Below are 18348 nucleotides of genomic sequence, written 5' to 3'. Positions count from 1 at the left end.
GAAGTCCTCTTCCTCCTGGATCACGTCCATCCTGCCCTTCCATCGCCCATTAAGTTCCACATTCACCAGGCCTAATTACAAAATCACCTACTAACCACTCATGACACCACTCCTCTGCCAGGCAGTCTCATCAACTTTCAGGATCACTCATCTCATCTCTGCACTGGCCACCCTGATGCTCACTCTGAAAATCCCATGGAAAGTTATCTCACAGATCATTGTCTTATAATAAAGTCTTTACTATTTAACTTCAATTTTTATATTTCATGCAATTTATGATAAGTAGCAGGAATCTTATCATAAACTGCATGAAATATGAAAATTCCTACTTTGGGGTGATATGTTTAGAGAAGCTTTGTTAGCACCCAAAGTCCCAAGACATTAAAACTCAATTGGTGGGGGCTGGAGTGATAGCACAGTGGGTAGGGCATTTGCCATGCACGTGGCCTACCCAGGTTTGATTCCCAGCATCCTATATGGTCCCCCGAGCACTGCCAAGAGTAATTCCTGAGTGCATAAGCCAGGAATCCTGTGCATCGCAGGGTGTGACCCAAAAAGAAAAAAAAATTCAATTGGTGGAGACCCACTTCCTTCCAGATCTCTGCCTCCAAAGGCCTGGGGAGAGAATTTTTCATTTATTTTCAGTCTCTTTCTCCCAAATGTCAAGGTCTTGCACAAACTATGCAAGATATCCAAAATGTCAAGGTCTTGCACAAAATATGCAAGAATTCCCTGCTTATATAGCAAACTGTGCATTTGGATTTGGCTTTATATTTAGTCGGAGGACCCCCAATATTTGGAATTCAGTTTTCTCTTTATGGAGCAGAGAAGTTTGGTTGGGGTGTTTATTTTGTTTTGTTTTGTTTCTCAATTTTATTGAGGTATATTTGATACATAAAATGTGAACTATTTGAAATATACATTGTGGTGATTTGATGTGTCTATACATGGTGAAAGAACTCTACCCATTAAGTTAATTAACACAGACATCTCAATGCACATTTCCCTTTTTTGTGTGTGAGAGAATATTTACATTCTACTTTCTTGGGGGAAAAAATTGAATTTTTCGGCACAGTGTTTTCAACAGTCACAGTATTATTTATTAGTTTCTCAGACCGTATTCATCTTCTAACTCTAAGTTTGTGCTTTTCACTGACATCTCCTTATTACCTCACCCTCCAGGTTTTGGCAGCCAGTACTCGAATACTACTGTTATAACAATCTTTGTGCAACTTTTCCATGCACAAAACCATTGTTTTGATCAACTAATGTGATTTTTCCCATCAGAGTCCTTAAATGCCTTGGAAGACCAAGATTTAGATGCTCTCATGGCAGAGCTGGTTGCAGACATAAGTGAAGCTGAGCAGAGGACAATCCAGGCACAGAAAGAGTCCACGCAGAGTCATTGTCATTCAGCATCTCTGGAGGTACCGAATTGCAGCGTGCCAGAGTCACTTAATTGTGAGGTGGATGTTGCTGCAGTTAGCATTAGCCAATTCGATGACCTGCCACCCCCACCAGCTGATCCTATATTAGACCTTCCTCTGCCGCCACCACCTCCTCAACCTCTCTCTCGGGTAAGTACAAAGGAGACAGAGATGGCGGGATTCAGGCCTGTTACTACCCCTCATCCTGACGTTCTTCATCTGTATCCATTCACCCAAAGATCTGAGATATGAGAACAAGGATAGAAAATATATGCACTGCAAAGCCAGAGTTTTCCATAAAAAAAGAAGATGCATTTGTGTGTATTAAAAAAATATAGCCAGGTCTTATTTGGTTATTATCATAGTTTGGCTTAAAAATGTTTACGTACATACCTCCCTTATAAAACTCAGCATTGGTGGAATGATTGTGTTTTATTATCTTGCTGTGAGCTGCAGCTGATTTATCTATGCTTTTGTCCCTAGTCTAAGCCTGGACTAGGAAGCATTTGATATATATTTTCAGAGTGGAGCTATGTGGAATTTTGAATTTGGCAGCTATATGTCACTTGCAATGTTGGGGAGAAATGTTATGGGGCAGACAAGTGATGACTGCTTGGAAGTCGTGTATCTCTAAAAACTGGAAGACAAGAAGTGGAAAAGTCCCTGTTATCATTCTTTGGGATGATAACCTGTGTTTCATAAAAGAAAAAAAGCAAATTTTATAGAACTTATCTTAAAATAAACCAGCCTAAAATATATATTTTAAAGTGAAGCTCCAGTTCCATTTTTTGTGGTTTCCCCACTTGTCATGATCACCAGTATTCATAAATATGATCCACTATACAATCCAAAGTTATTATAGTGCCCTTTAAATGTATAAGTATTTAATATAAATATTAAATATAATCACATTATACTGAAGCATAGCATATTGCTTGTGCATTTGTTTATAATAAATATTGAACTGTAGAACTGCCCTCCCATTGTTCATCGATTTGCTCGAGTGGGCACCAGTAACGCCTCCATTGTGAAACTTGTTACTGTTTCTGGCATATCAAATATGCCACGGGGAGCTTGCCAGGCTTTGCCATGCGGGCAGGATACTCTCGGTAGCTGCTGGGCTCTCTGAGAGGGAATGAGGAATCAAACCCGGGTCGGCCGCAGGCAAGGCAAACACCCTACCCGCTTGGCTAATAATAAACATTATTTGGAAAATAATAAAAATTATTTGGAAAATGGATGATTCATATAGAGCAGAAGATTTTTTCCCATATTTTTAGGATATACTAAGATACAAGGTATGCTATGATGATTTGACATAAGTACATTTTGCAAAATAATTACCACAATAAAGTTAATTAACAAACATCTCCATTACCTCACATAATTACATAAATGGTGAGAAAATTTTAAAGTTGCAAGAATATAGTACATATTTATTAGCTCTCACTGTTATGCTGTACCATAGGTTTCCAGAACTTGTCATCTAACTGGAGTTTGTTCTTCTCATGTGATTTTACCAATTTTTATTCTCCCCAGCATTGCATAACGGCTCCCTATACCCATGTCCTTGACCACACTTGTCATCACTTGTCTTTTTTATAATAACTGTGCTCTAAGCAGAGGCTTTCAGTACAAGGTCTGAGAAGATTTCAGTGAGGTTACAATTCCCAAAAAGTATGTGCAAAGTATGAGAATCCTTATGTGAAAAACTTTATGAGCTTCATCACTTTTAACATATTTCTAATGGGGTTTGATCTAATCGGTAGCTAGCCAGGCTCTCTGAGAGTGGTGGAGGAATCCAACTCCAGTCACCGTGTCGGCAAAGGCAAACGCCCTACATGCTGTGCTATGGATCTAAAAGAATGTATACTGATTCAGGAAGTGAGATCCAAATTAGATTCCTTAGGTTAGACCCTATTTTGATCAGGCAAAGGTTTGAGCAGTCTAAATACATGTTCTGTTAGAATCCTTTCAACCAAGTTACTAATCTAAGATCTAAAGGGTACTACTTATTATATCTTTGGGCCAAGATTATTGTTATTCTCATTGAAATTCTTCAAAGTGATGTAAACTTTTATACCTCTGAATTTCAACCTTTCATTTACACCAGGTATTGTTTCATGAATTGTTCCTATCTTGCTTTTTTACAGGAAGAAGAGGAAGCCCAAGCAAAGGCCGATAAAATAAAGCTTGCATTGGAAAAGCTGAAGGAAGCCAAAGTTAAGAAGGTAAACTGGAAAAACTATTTCCCTCTTGGCCTCTTTCCTCATCCTTATTTTCTCGCTTAATGATATTGTTCCCAGATGCTCAGGGCAAAGCTCTAGCATTTGCCCACCTGGCTGCCTGGCCCTGTGTGACACCACTCATAGTCCTTCTGGGTCTAAGACCTCCGGGGCAGTCCCCAACCTCTCTGGCTGAGAGGCCAGTGACCTCTGCTGCCCTCCTGAACTCAAGAGGGTGTTGAATGGATGGATCTCAAGTGGAAAGGAGATCAGAATAGGTCATACCAGGTCACTGACTTCACTTTTAGAGATTAAAAATAAAGAAGGGAAATGAAAAAAATTATATTTAGTGAAACCTTGGGCAGAAGAGACTCCCAAGCAGTGCTCAGGAGAGGAGGGGTTGGGAAAATTCTCACACAGTAGGGTCTATGTTTCAATGCAAGGGCCTGAAGATTCACCCAGGCTCCAGGATCTTACCCAGGTCACCTAGGACTGCTCAGGAGACTCCAGGGCTGCACCAAGCATTGCTCAAAGGCCATGTGGGCTGTATTTGGTGATGCCCCAGGGGACCATGTGGTGCTGGTGGTTGAACCTGGATCATCTGTCTGCAAGGGATGGACCTTAACCCCTGTATTCTTTCTCCACTCTTTCAAACTATTTGAAACCATTGGATTATAGCATAGCGAGTAGGGCGTTTGCCTTGCATGCAGCCAACATGGCAGACCTGAGTTTGATTCCTCCACCCCCTCAGAGAGCCTGACAAGCTACCGAGAGTATCTCGCCCACACGGCAAAGCCTGGCAAGCTCCCCGTGACGTATTCGATATGCCAAACACAGCAACAAGTCTCACAATGTTACTGAGCCTGCTCAAGCAAATCAATGAACAATGGGAGGACAGTGGCAGTGACAGTGGATTATTTATAAAGATAAGTGACACATGGGGCTGGAGAGATAGAACAGCAGATAAGGCTTTTGTCTTGCATGTGGTTGACCCAGGATCAATCTCCAGCATCCTGATGTGATCCTATGAGCCCCTCCAGGAGTGATCCATGCACATAGAGCCAAGAGTAAGCCCTGAGCAGCAGTGGAGGTGCCCCCTGAAAAAAGACCAGGGGGAGGAGAGGGAGTGGAAGGGAAATGAAAAGAGGCGTTCATTCTTAGAGTGAAGGGTCAAATGGCTTAGCTGATCCACTTTACTTACTTTTTTGTGGAAAGTAAGAGAACAGAGAGAAATTGGTAGTTTTTTACTGCTGCAGACCAGAAAGCAAGAGAATTATGCCCTAAAGTAGTTGGAAATGATCACTCTGGATAAGAACTGTGTGCTGAAAGTATGTAAAGGAACAAACATCTGTATTGCAAATCATAATGCCCCGAGAGAGAGAGAACCATAAAGAAAGAGAAAAGGAGAGAGAGGTGGGGGAGAGAGAGAGGGAGAATGGGGTGGGTTGCAGAAGGGAAACTTGGGACTTTGGTGGTAAGAAATATACACTGGTTGAGGGGCAGATGTTGGAACACTGTATGACTGAAACCCAACCATGATCAGCTTTGTAACTGTGTATCTAACAGTGGTGATTCAGTTAAAAAAAAAAAAATATATATATATATATATATATATATATATATATATATTGCTTTTTGGGTCACACTGGTGATGCTGAGGGGTTACTCCTGGATCTGCACTCAGGAATTATTCCTGGCAGTGCTCGGGGGACCATATGGGATGCTGGGAATCGAACCCGGGTTGGCCACGTGCAGGGAAAATGCCCTACCCACTGTGCTATCATTGCAGCCCTTCCAGATATATTTCTTTAAAATCTGTGACACATAGAACATTGAGAAATAATTTAGACACACACATGCATTCATTAAGTAATTCAAAAGAATTCACATATATTCTGAAACACAATTTTTAAAGGATGGAAATCAAGTGTGGTCAAGATGTGAGAAGGTTTTGGTTTGTTTTTTTCTCTTTATAACAAATAAAAGAAGAGGGGCCGTGGAGATCATAGAGCGGGGAAGGCATTTTCCGTATATGCAGCCAAGCCAGGCTTGACTCCCAGCACCACAATATGGTCCTTACACCAGGAGAGAGCACTGAGCACAGAGCCAGGAGGAAGTGGGTGTGGTCCCAAAGCCCAAAAACTACTTTAATGAATAAATTTAAAATATAAAAAGACACTAATTTTTAATTTTCAAAAAAATTCCTAAACAAGAGGATGGGAATGTGACTCACTAATAGGATTATGTCTTCCACGTGGAGGTTGTGGTACTGAAAAAAAAAAAAAAAGAATTTCTAAGCAGGAACAAAATGTGGTCAAACACCATTAATTTTTCTATTAGGAAAGAGTAAATCTCCTCCGCTATGACATTGGGAGGGTTTCTCTGGACATGTAGCTGTGTTATAGCTATAACTCAACAGAAGGCAGCAGGTATGCCTTCCATCAAAAATAAATCACAGTAAAGACCATCGTTTGAGGAATGACTGAGTTTCCATGCAGTGTTACAGGCCCCATTTCTCACACCATATGAGTGTGCCTTTGACACTGCGGTACTTGAATCTATCATTTAAAATCCATCAAAATGCAAACATAGAGGGTAAAAAAAAAACTGTTTCAATTGGGGGTTTGTGAGCTACATATTTTCAGAGGGGAAAGGTGTACTTTAGACCAGGATAGAGTAAAGATCTCACTTGGAAGTCCCAGAAGAAGGAAATGCGCTTTCATTGCCTTGGTGTTTTCATTCAGACACTGGTATGTGCCTAGCCATGCTTCACTAGTGACCCTTGCCTGCTCCTCGCCCAGATTTTTGTCACTGCTTTCTTGGGTAGCCATCATTAACTGCATCGCCATCCACAGGAACTACATTCTCCACTCTGCTAACCATAGAATGTTCTAAATCAGCTAAGGGAAGACTGGGGAGCTTAGAACTGAAGCCAAACTTTGGGAAAGAAAGAAATATTTGCAACTGCATGGCCTCTGTCTTTTTTTTCTTAATTTTTTTTTTAGTGAAACACCATGAGGTACAGTTATAGACTTATAAATTTTTGTGCTTGGGTTTCAGTTATACAGTGATCAAGTACCCATTCCTCCACCAGTGCCCATCCTCCACCACCACAGGTCCCAGCATCCCTCCCACCCCTCATCCCCCCCCCATCCCACCCTGCCTCTGTGGCAGGACATTCCCCCTTGTTCTCTCTCTCTTCTTTTGGGTACTGTGTTTTGCAAGAGAGGCATTGAGTGGCAATCATGTTTGGTCTATAGACTACTTTTAGCATGCTTCTCCCACCCTGGGAGGGTCCTCACAACACCCTTTATTTGGTGCTATCTTCTCTATCTGAGCTTCCTTTTCACCTAGCACGTGTGGGAGGCCTTCAAGTCATGGAGCAAAATTCCTGGTACTAATCTCAGCCATTCCTGGGTGTTAGTCTCCCGTTTTGTTGCTTTATGTTCCCCAGATGAATGCAATCTTTCTGTGTCTATCCCGCTCTTTCTGACTCATTTCACTTAACATGATACTTTCCATGTAGTACCACTTGTATGTAAATTTCATAACTTCATCTTTTCTAACAGCTACATAGTACTCCATTGTGTAAATGTACCAAAGTTTCTTTAACCAGTCATCTGTTCTCGGGCACTCAGGTTTTTTCCAGATTCTGGCTATTGTAAAGACTGCTGCAATGAAAAACAATTGCAGATGTCACTTCGACTACACCTTTTTGCCTCTCTGGGATATATTCCCAGGAGTGCTACTGCTGGATCAAATGGGAGCTCAATTTCTAATTTTTTGAGAATCGTCCATACTGTTTTCCAAAAGGGCTGAACCAGTCGGCATTCCCACCAACAGTGAAGGAGTGTCTCTTTCTCGCCACATCCGCGCCAGCACCGGTTGCTTTTGTTCTTGTGGATGTGGGCCAGTCTCTGTGGTGTGAAATGATATCTCATTGTGGTTTTGATCTGCATCTCTCTGATGATTAGTGATGTAGAGCATTTTCTCATGTGTGCATGGCCTCTGTCTTTCTCCAGGGCATTTAAGCAATTTCTATCTTGTTTTATTTTGGTCTGATTGGGCTTGGGAGCCACACTGGCAGTGCGAAGGGGGCAGCTCCTACATACAAAGCCTTCCTGGCTCCTCCTTCTGTCACTTTTCAAATAATAAATACGATTTTTGAATAGCCAGGATCAATCCTAGAGGAAAGAAACAGGCAGATCTTAACCTTGTGCTGCCCCACATTTCCCTTTTCAGGTGAGAATAGGCAGGTGAAAGGATAAGTAAGATGCTAGTAGGCCAAGTGGTTTCCACGAAGGCTCCGCAAGCTGGGAATGGTCTCACTTGGAAGTCCTAGAAGGAGGAAATGCGCGTTCACTGCCTTGGCGGTTTCATTCGGACTCTGGTATGTGCCTGGCCACGTTTCACCAGTGACTCTTGCAGGCTCCTCACCCAGATTTTTGTCATGGAATGGAGCAGGAGTTGCAGGTTTATACAGTGACTGTTAGAACAGAGAAAGCAAAATCTTGACCCCCATCCTTTATTTCTTACACTCAAAGAACATTGATGGACTCTAATGAAGGCAAATTGCCACAAAAGAAGGAGCCCATTTCTCACATCATATGAGTGAAGGTGGCGACAAAAATCTGGGCAGGGAGCCTGCAAGGATCACTAGTGAAGCATGGCCAGGCTCATACCTGAGTCTGAATGAAAACGTCAAGGCACGTTTCCTCCTTCTGGGACTTCCAAGTGAGACCTTTACTCTATCCTGGTGACCTTTACTCTATCCTGGTCTGAAGAACATCTTCCCCCCTGAAAATATGTAGCTCACAAACTCCCAATTCGAATGATTTTTTACGCTCTATGTTTTCATTTTGATGTATTTTAAATCATAGATGCAAGTACCACAGTGTCAGAGACACACTCACCTGATATGAGAAAAGGGACCTGGAGGAGGAGCAGAAGGCTTTGCGCACTTTGCGCATTTAGCACATCCCCTGCGTACTGCTGGCTGTGACTCCCAAACCTGATCACATCCAAACAAATCATGATAGAAAGTGCTCAAAGATGCTCCAGAGGAAGACGGAGATCATGCAAAATGCAAATTGCAAATATTTCTTTCTTTCCCAAAGTTCGGCTTTGTTTCTGATGGTGAATGAAATGAGACTGTGGGTCTTCTTGGAGGAACTTGTGGGAAATTTTTCCTTACACATAATATCTAACACATGGGGCATAGCGGGCCCCTTTCTCCCATTTGTTCTGAAGCCTGGATATATAGCACCATGAAACCTGGGGCTCCCTTAAACAACAATACTATAAAATATGTTGCAGTTACACAGATATGACAGAAAATCCAAACCCCTGAGAGTGACCAGGGCATAGCATAGTGGTAGAGTGCTTGCATCCATGAGACCCTGAGTTCGATCCCAGACACCAAAAAACAAAGAAACAAATCCTCTGGGCAGGGGGAGATATAGCTCAGCAAGGGCCCTGAATTTTGTCACCAGCACTGTATGGTTCCCTGAGCACTGAGCCAAGGGTAGCCCCCACCCCATAACTCCCCTCTACCCCTCCTACATAACTATACCGCCAGTTGTATCCCCAAAACCAAAAAAAATGAAGTCGGAGCCCAAGAGTACAGTGGGTAAGAAGCTAGTCTTGCCCACAGCCGACTCAGGTTCGATCCCCAACACTCCATATGGTTCCCTGAGCACTGCCAGGAGTGATTCCTGAGTGCATAAAGACAGGAGTAAGCCCTGAGCTCCACCAGGAGTGGCCCAAAAACAAACAAACAAACAAAAAGAACAGAAGTTTTTCAGACTCTTATCGCATGGCTTAAAAAATATATTCTCAAAATCATGGTCCCCATCAAGGATGAGGACATCTTTAACACACTATCTGGGAAAATTCAGTGAAACATGATGTACTTAATGAAGATTAATAAATTCTGCTCACCAAACATTCTGTGTTTGGGATGGGATTGTTAGCAGTTTGACTATGAACTTAATGCATCAAATTATTTGAAAAGTAGAATGAAAATGAAAATTAGATCACCACTGTTCCTGCATGCCTCTGTAACTGCTTATTTTTTTAGTCTACATTTATTTTCCTTAGCTCACTTACAATCTCAAACATTATTGCCATGACATAACCTCAGGGACAGGACAGGTCTACTCTAAGCCTTTAAAGAGTTGAGATGGTGGGGCTAGAGTGATAGCACAGAGGGTAGGGCGTTTGCCTTGCATGCGGCCGATCCGGGTTCGAATCCCAGCATCCCATATGGTCCCCTGAGCACCGCCAGGAGTAATTTCTGAGTGCAGAGCCAGGAGTAGCCCCTGAGCATCACTGGGTGTGACCCAAAAAGAAAAAAAAATTTAAATAAAAAATTAAAAACATAACAAAATATAGAATTGAGATGGTTACCTTAATCTCATCCATGTTTTACCACTCTTGGCTTGCTTAAAATGGGTCCCAACTCCAGCTAAGCATAGGAGTAGAATTCACTGTAATGATATGAGCCTGATTGGAGCCAGAGCGATAGTACAGCAGGTAGGATATTTGCCTTGCAAGCAGCTAATCTGGGTTCCATCCCTGGTATGCCATATGGTCCCCCGGGCCCGCTAGGAGTGATGACCGTGTGCAGAGCCAGAAGTAAGTCCTGAGCACTGCCATGTATGGCTCCTTCAAAATATACATGGATCTTACTTTTAGTTAAGCAATGTTTCGATAATAGTTGGAAATGGTTATTTTGGACAGAAACCGAGTGTTGAAAGTAGATAAAGGAATATACCTGATAACCTTTCATTATCTGCATTGCAAACCATAAGGCCCAAAAGAAGAGAGGGGTGGGTGGAGGGAGAGAGAGAGAGCGAGAGAGTGATAAAGTTGTCAAGAAAGCAGGAAGTCAGCATTTCTCTGGTTCTGTTTGTCTACTGTCTCCCCAATCAGAATACAAAGTCTCTGAAGCCAGGGAAAGGACTTTGTCTATTGTATTCTCCACCTCTGCAATCCCAACCCCTTCGACAAATGCTCAGATTCTGACTGAGTTCATATTGAGAAGTTGGAGTGGTGTATGTATTCTTACTTAAATTCACAGAAACGTCGAGCTGAAGCAATAGCACAGCGGGTAGGGCGTTAGCCTTGTACCCGGCTGACCCGGGTTCAATTCTCAGCATCCCATATAGTCCCCCGAGCACTGCCAGGGATAATTCCTGAGTGCATGATCCAGGAGTAACCCCTGTGCATCGCCAGATATGACCCAAAAAGAAAAAAAAATTCACAGAAACAGTGGCAGCTTTGGGCCCCAATTCTTCTGGGCCTTTTCTGGTTGTTGATATTTAATCGTCGATTTGCTCGAGCAGGCCCAGTAACGTCTCCATTGGAGACTTTGTTGTTACTGTGTCTGGCATATCGAATACTCTCGGTAGCTTGCCGGGCTCTCCGAGAGGGGTGGAGGAATCGAACTCGGGTCGGCCATGTTGGCCGCTTGTAAGGCGAACGCCCTACCCGCTGTGCTATCGCTCCAGCCCATAGCTTCTCTGTGGCTTTTTCTTCAGCTCGTGGTCAAGGTGCACATGAATGACAGCAGCACAAAGTCCCTTATGGTGGATGAACGGCAGTTGGCCCGGGATGTCCTAGACAACCTTTTTGAGAAAACGCATTGTGACTGCAATGTAGACTGGTGTCTTTATGAAATATATCCGGAACTGCAGATTGGTAAGTCCCAGCCCCAGCAAATAGGGTGGATTTGCATCTTTGTGGGCTTGAATTTATTCTGAAGAAACATTCGTTGCAAGCCTAAGCCTACCGAGACTTCCCTTATGTCCCATTTAATGCTGACCTCTTCGTTTCTTTGAGTTAGGGGTCTCAGATTACACCAGCTGGCTAAACTGGTGTACATGTTATTATTACTACCACTTCTCTGGTGGATCCATAAGAAAGACAGTGATAGACCACTGCTTCTTGCTGTGAGTTTGTGAGCTGAGCAAATACAGGAGGGACTGGGTATCAGTCAGCTAATATCTCTCTAGAATTTGCTTTTTTAAATTATCTTGGACTCTGCTTTGCCTCATAGAACTGTTCCTTTTGCCTTCCCCACATCCCACTTGTTTGGTTGAAGAGGTTTAGTTTCAAAGAGAAAGGAGCAGTTGGTAGAAATTGATGGAATAAAATAACAGTAATAATGATGGTATAAATACTCCGTTGCTTCTCATTCTTGATATCATTCACAGAACTAGGAGAATAGAGGAAAATACAGAATTGCCTGTTTCAGAAACTTTGAGTGAAATTGTATTTCTAGAGGAAATGGTCTACTCTAAAACAACTCCTTAAAGTGTTCTTCAACTCTTTGAGTCAAATAAAGGAAAACCTTTCTTTATATTTTGATTTGGTTGAGACATTTACACATTATCTTCAAAGTTAGGACTGATCTTTTCGGGTTCTTTTTGCATATTTCATAATTATGTTTCAGATTGTTTTAAAAAATCATTGCTTAATTATCTTACTGATGTTTACTTTTGTCTGGGACAATTTAAGGCCCCCAAATGCAAATACAATCAAAGTATTATGACAGTTTATTCTTATTCAATTGTAGGGTCTGCCATCCAAAATAAATTAAGTTGAAGACCTGAAATAAAGAATAAGCTTAATTAGAAATGTTTCATAAGCTATATAAGAGTTAGGGATTTCTCAAAGCCAGTGGGAGGTATAAAATTCCACAGTAGCACTGTCTTCCCATTATTCATCAATTTGCTTGAGTGGGCACCAGTAATGTCCCCATTATGAGACTTGTTACTGTTTTTGGCATACCAATTTCACCACAGGGAGCTTACCATGTTTAATTGGATACAATCTTATTTCTATCTTGAGATATCTCTCATACCTATCAAATGCTAACATCTTGGATATGAAAGAATGCTTTTGCTTGTTTCATCAGAAAGGTTTTTTGAAGACCATGAAAATGTTGTTGAAGTCCTATCAGACTGGACAAGAGACACAGAAAACAAAGTGTTGTTTTTGGAAAAAGAAGAAAAATATGCTGTATTTAAAAACCCCCAGGTAAGATAACTTGGTAATCTATGTAAAACATGGTTTTTTCTTAACACTGCTAATGTCATCATTCATTATATAATCAAATATCATTAAATAATCAAATATTCATTAAATAATCAAATATAGGCATTCCTTTCTAATAAACACAATCTAACTTCTTAGGCAAAATGTAAACTAAATCCTTGGGAGAATTCAGGAAGAAAAGAACTTATTTAGTTTCTTTGATTCAGAAGTCAAACCATCAGTTGACTAATCCTCCTAAGTTAAGCCAATTAATTCATTAATCGTTGAGGAATTGATAAGTGCCTTTATGTATTGTTCTATTAAATATACTCTAATATTTGTTCTTCATGTTGCTTCTTGATGTAGGGGTAACAAAGGGAGGCACCTGAGAAAACATGTGTAATTTATAGTGCTTTTAAATTCAACAGTCTACATCAGAGGTTCCCAAACTTTATTGGCTTACTGCCCCTTTTTCAAGGAAGTAATTTATCACCCCCACCAGAATCTGTCTTCTTTAAGCAAACAAGCCACCCCCACCCAATTGTTTCTGAGGCTATTATGGCCCCTGAACAGTATCTCAGTGGATAGAGAGACCTGGATGGTACCTCCTTCATTGGAAAACACTGGTCTACATAATAAAACTCCCTATTTTTCATGTTTTCAGACAGCTTCCTTCAAGTCATGTGTATAAAGATGTCACCAAAAGGTAGACTTTTTCCCATGACCTCCAGTGAACTTTAAATGCAGGAGGGTTGTTAAATTCATTTTAGGAAATCAATGAATGTTAGATATGGCCAAGATCCTTGGAGATATCCAGAAACCTTTATGTTTTATAGATTAAAGAGGAAAAGTCCCATATCCTAGAGGCAGAATTAAAAGAACACTTTAAAGCAGCTTTTTCACAAGAAAAAGCAGGGCCGGAGCAATAGAACAGTGAGTAGGGCACTTGCCTTGCAGCATCCCATATGGTCTTCTGAGCCCCACCAGGACAGAGCCAGTAGTAAACCCTGAGCTCCATCATGTGTGAGCCAAAAACAAGAGAAAAAGAAAGAAAATGTTTCTTATACTATGCCTCTTTCATGAGTCCTTCCTTAGGATGTAACAAAGTGACAACAAACCATTTAAATATTATTATTTATGTCAAATATCAAGCAATAAAAGTATGGAGTTTTCAAATCACACTTAATACCATGCTTTAATTCCCATATTTGTTCCTAATGCCTAAGATCAAGAAAATGGTTTACTCCACAGAGCAGTGATACGAGGAACTGGCCAGTTGAACAACTTCAGCTTTAACCATGTAGCACTGTCCTCCCATTGTTCATCGATTCACTCGAGCGGGCACCAGTAACATCTCACAACAAATTGTGAGACTTGTTACTGTTTTTGGCATATTGAATACGTCACAGGGAGCTTGCCAGGCTTTGCTGTGTGGGTGAGATACTCTCGGTAGCTTGCTGGGCTCTCCAAGAGGGGCAGAGGAATCGAACCCAGGTTGGCCATGTCAGCCGCGTGCAAGGCAAACAAACGCCTTACCCGCTGTGCTATCGCTCCAGCCTCTGTCACATATCGAGGAGAAAGAAAGGCCTCCCAAATACCCCCACAAGTGCATGGAGAGTGAGAGGAACAGCCAGCCACACACTGTGTATCAGCAGGTCCTAGTGACAGGACCTGCCTGTCATGTGCCTCCAGGTTAGCATGAAAGAAGAGAAACCAACTGTCTTTATGACAAAATCCCCAGAACCTTATACTATCTGAAGGAATTTAAGATAGCATTACAAAATCAACAAACAAAATTTAAGATATTATAAAATCAACAAAAGAATCAGAAGAACGTTGTTGAAAAACCTTTATCTTTAGTAAAAGTCCAAACCAGGTGTAGAAAGGGCAATGAAATCAACATGATGCCACTGGCCCTTGCCATACTGCCAGCCAGGAGGACAAGAACTTCCTGCCTCTGCCCTCCCAGGGAAACAGCTGCCCGGGCTTTGACAGGAGTAAACATTGACACTGACTGACATTCAACTTCTCTACTTGCAAAGCTGTACTGCTGCTACCCTTCATCCTTTGCAGGATCAAAGTGCAAAAATCACTTGCATATTGTTAACTTAGGTCTAGAAATGAGGCAACAGGTGTCTGCAGTATGGTGTGTAAGAAAAAAAATCCAAAAAACTAAACATAGTATTTTAAGAGATTATCTGAACAAAATTTCATGTAGATTGGGCAGCAGCAAACTGGATAGCTCAAGACCACTCATTTGAATGTGGACACGGGTGGGAAGTGTAGAATGACTCGTACCTGGAAGTGCAGGAGCCAAGTGACGCTTTAGCTTCAATGCTAGATTTAAGTCTTTGTGGTTGGTTACCCTCAGGTTTTGCTCTCAACCTTGAAGCACTTACAGGCTTAGCTTTTGTTTTGTGCATCTTGGCTTCTTGGTGCTAGTATCATCTCCATCTCGTGACCTCCTTGTTTAATTTCTTTTTAATTGCTGGAGCAGTAGCACAGCAGGTAGGGCATTTGCCTTGCATGCAGCTGACCAGGCCCACCCAAGTTCGATTCCTCCACCCCCTCAGAGAGCTTGGTAAGCTCCCGAGAGTATCTCGCTCGCACGGCAAAGCCTGGCAAGCTACCCATGAAGTATTTGATATGCCAAACACAGTAACAACAAGTCTCACAATGGAGATGTTACTGGGCCCACTCGAGCAAATCAATGAACAATGGGAGGACAATGCTACAGTGCTACTGCCACAATAAAGTATCTGTATTAAATGTATGCAAACGTGTGGTCCTAAAGATGCATCATTAGAAAAGAGTTCCAGAAGGATGACTGGTCTCCAATTTGGAAGATAACAGCAACTCCCCCCTTTTTCTAAATGAGAGAAAGCAGTAACCAATGGTGGTCCAGGGCCCTAGCCCATTTACAAGCAACTTAGCAGCTCTGGGGGAAACTCTGGATTTTACCGTCACTCCCCAGGCGCAGAAACCAACCCATGCATCTTCCTCTTGAGCACTGGCGAGACTCTAATACCATCCACAGTTTCTTCAGAGCCACTGCTGCGGCCTGCGGGCACAGCATTGATCCTGGGGATTCTTGGTCGTGAGAACAAAAATTGCTCAAACTCGAAGCTTCCTGCCATGGTGTAGAGAATCTTGAGGAGTGAAAAAGAGGTAGCTGGTGAAGTTGCCCAATGGTGGCACTGGGGTCAGAACCTTGTGGGAAGATCTGAATAGTGCCTCCCGCCCTCCTTCCATGTCCCTTCTCACTCTGTCCCCGAGGTGGGCCCCTTCTTCTACAGGCACCTCCTTCTTACTCTGCTCCCTCTTCACTTCCCACACAGCTCAGCCCTCTCAGAAGGGCTGTCCAGCTTCCGTGCTTGCTGGGAGAAGCTGGTAAAACTATGCTCTGACTCATACACATCAGCCATTTTTCACTACAGTTGTAAATCAAGACCAAGATTTCCATGCACGGCATATTATAAGCTTTGACATCCTGCACGGGCAGAGCCTGGCAAGCTCCCTATGGAATATTCGATATGCCAAATACAGTAACAACAGGTCTCATTCCCCTGACCCTGAAAGGGTCTCCAATCATTGGGAAAAGACTAGTAAAAAAGAGGCTGCTAAAATCTCAGGGCTGGGAGGAATAGAGACGTTACTGGCACCTGCTCGAGTAATTCAATGATCAATGGGATGACAGGGATATAGTGATACAGTGACTTTCTTGAATAGCAATAGCCATCGTGTGGATTCTAATTCCAGTTCCATAGTGCTTTGCTTTCCCACTTATATTGACATCCATGAAAGAGCTATTTTTCATTGAATTTCATTTTTAGAACCATTTGAAGTTTACAGTGAGTCCATGAGTGACAAGTTGAGAGTCAGTGCAGAGACCCCTCACAGGTGAGGGTTCAGTGAGGTGGGGGGGGCTTTACCACTCTGTGTAAGGGTTAAGGTCATAGAACCATCCTCTCCTCATCAAATCAGCTTTCTTCCTCTTCTTCTTTTGCTTTTACAAAACAACTTTATTTCTCAGTCTGGTTGTCATTGGGAAAGTTCCTCTTCCCAGTCGATCTTACTGGCTGGGTGGTCTGCTCTTTCTAAATAAGGCCAGATGTTCAAAAGGAAGTAGCTGCAATTGTAAGTGTTGTGTTTTCCCGTTTTTTTGCTGACTGGTAACCCCTTATGCAAAGACTCGGGGCATGGAGTGCAAACAGAACTGCTTTGAGAGCCAGGGACTATGGCTGTAGAGAGAAGTTCCCTGATGTTGGCACTTACTGCTCTTGGTGCTTCAAGCCCAAGAATCACTTTCTCAGAGATAGTGCTACCAAAATCAATTCAGGGAAGGGTGTTTTGCTTGCTGCGCTGTTTTTCCTTTCCATTGACGCTCTTGTTTTCCTGACTTCAGAACTACCGGTATGTGTTGTTAAAAAAGAACAAGTTGAGAAAGGAAATTTAAGTCACCCATATTCTCATCACTGAATACCTTAGGCCACCTGCATTTGTGTTTCAGTTTCTTCACTGCCATGGGCAGATGGCGTGGTTTTCTCTCCACCTTTGCAATTAAGACATCAAATTGTCTTTAATAAAAATGGCAATTATTTTGCATAGTGAGGCTGGAGCGATACCACAGCCGGTAGGGCGTTTGCCTTGCACGCGGCTGACCTGGCCGACCCCGGTTCGATTCTTCCACCCCTCTCGGAGAGCCCCAAGCTACCGAGAGTATCTAGTCTGCAAAGCAAAGCCTGGCAAGCTACCCATGACGTATTCAATATGCCAAACACAGTAATGAGTGTCACAGTGGAGGCGTTACTGGGCCCGCTGAGCAAATCAGTGAACAACGGGAGTGACAGTGACAGTGACAGATGCAGTAAGAACTGGGGTAGTAACCTGTAACTTTAGGATTTAGTTCGTTAGAGCAAGGTGGCTTTTCCCAGGAAGCATTTGGTCATATTATCGCCCACTGGCCTCCTTTTTAGACCAGTCTGCTTTAGTCCACCTAATCCCAGAGGGTCCTTCAAGGACTCAGAGGAGACAGAGTGCCATCTTGGCTGTTTTCTTCCTATTAGATCCTCTCTCTTTCATACATGGCCCTGTCCAGTGTCCTTTTTCAGACGCTGGGCTCTCCCACATCATAGCAAGGGTGGCACAAAGCCTGCCCCAGGTCCTTCTGAGGCCTGGGTGGCATCCATATTTTGGAGTATTAGGATGAAGGCCAGTCTTAGGGTAATTGAAGCTTAAATTAAGCCAGTATCATAAATATCCAGGGTTCCATAAGATCCACCTGCAACATTTGAGGTTTGAGCTTCATCACTTTATACTTGAGATTTCAAAGTAGACAAGTAGCTACTTTGTTACCCTGCTAATAAATTGGAACCCCTTTACCATGTTTCAGTGAGAGAACCCAATTTCCTGGGTCGATGCAAACAAAGGCATTGCCATGAAGTATTAAATTTTATGAAGCTGTCAAGAAGAGAAAAGCAAGTGCCTCATTTTAACAATAAAATGAAGTTTTCCCATTTTTTATGGGCCATAGATTGAAAGAAGTGCTGCTAAAACGTATAGAGGTAGAACATACAGTTTGGACAACAATGAGATGTTTGTTTGGCTCTTCTAGTTCTGTGTGATTTTGTCTTAAGTTTTAAGTGTCCAATTTCTAA

The 18348-nt window shown here is 42.3% G+C and overlaps 1 protein-coding gene across 1 annotated transcript in view; it reads left to right on the top strand.

The window, feature by feature from the left end:
* The window catches only part of APBB1IP (amyloid beta precursor protein binding family B member 1 interacting protein), an 88549-nt gene that overhangs the window by 49052 nt on the left and 21149 nt on the right, over positions 1-18348 (top strand). The window contains 4 exon segments of the mRNA XM_056107175.1: positions 1288-1577; positions 3581-3658; positions 11194-11353; positions 12573-12694. Coding sequence (XP_055963150.1) covers positions 1288-1577; positions 3581-3658; positions 11194-11353; positions 12573-12694 — 650 coding nt within the window.

Source organism: Sorex fumeus, unplaced genomic scaffold (assembly GCF_029834395.1).
Source record: "Sorex fumeus unplaced genomic scaffold, SorFum_2.1 ptg000007l, whole genome shotgun sequence".
Taxonomy (NCBI): domain Eukaryota; kingdom Metazoa; phylum Chordata; class Mammalia; order Eulipotyphla; family Soricidae; genus Sorex; species Sorex fumeus.
This window is presented reverse-complemented; position numbering and strand designations above follow the sequence as displayed.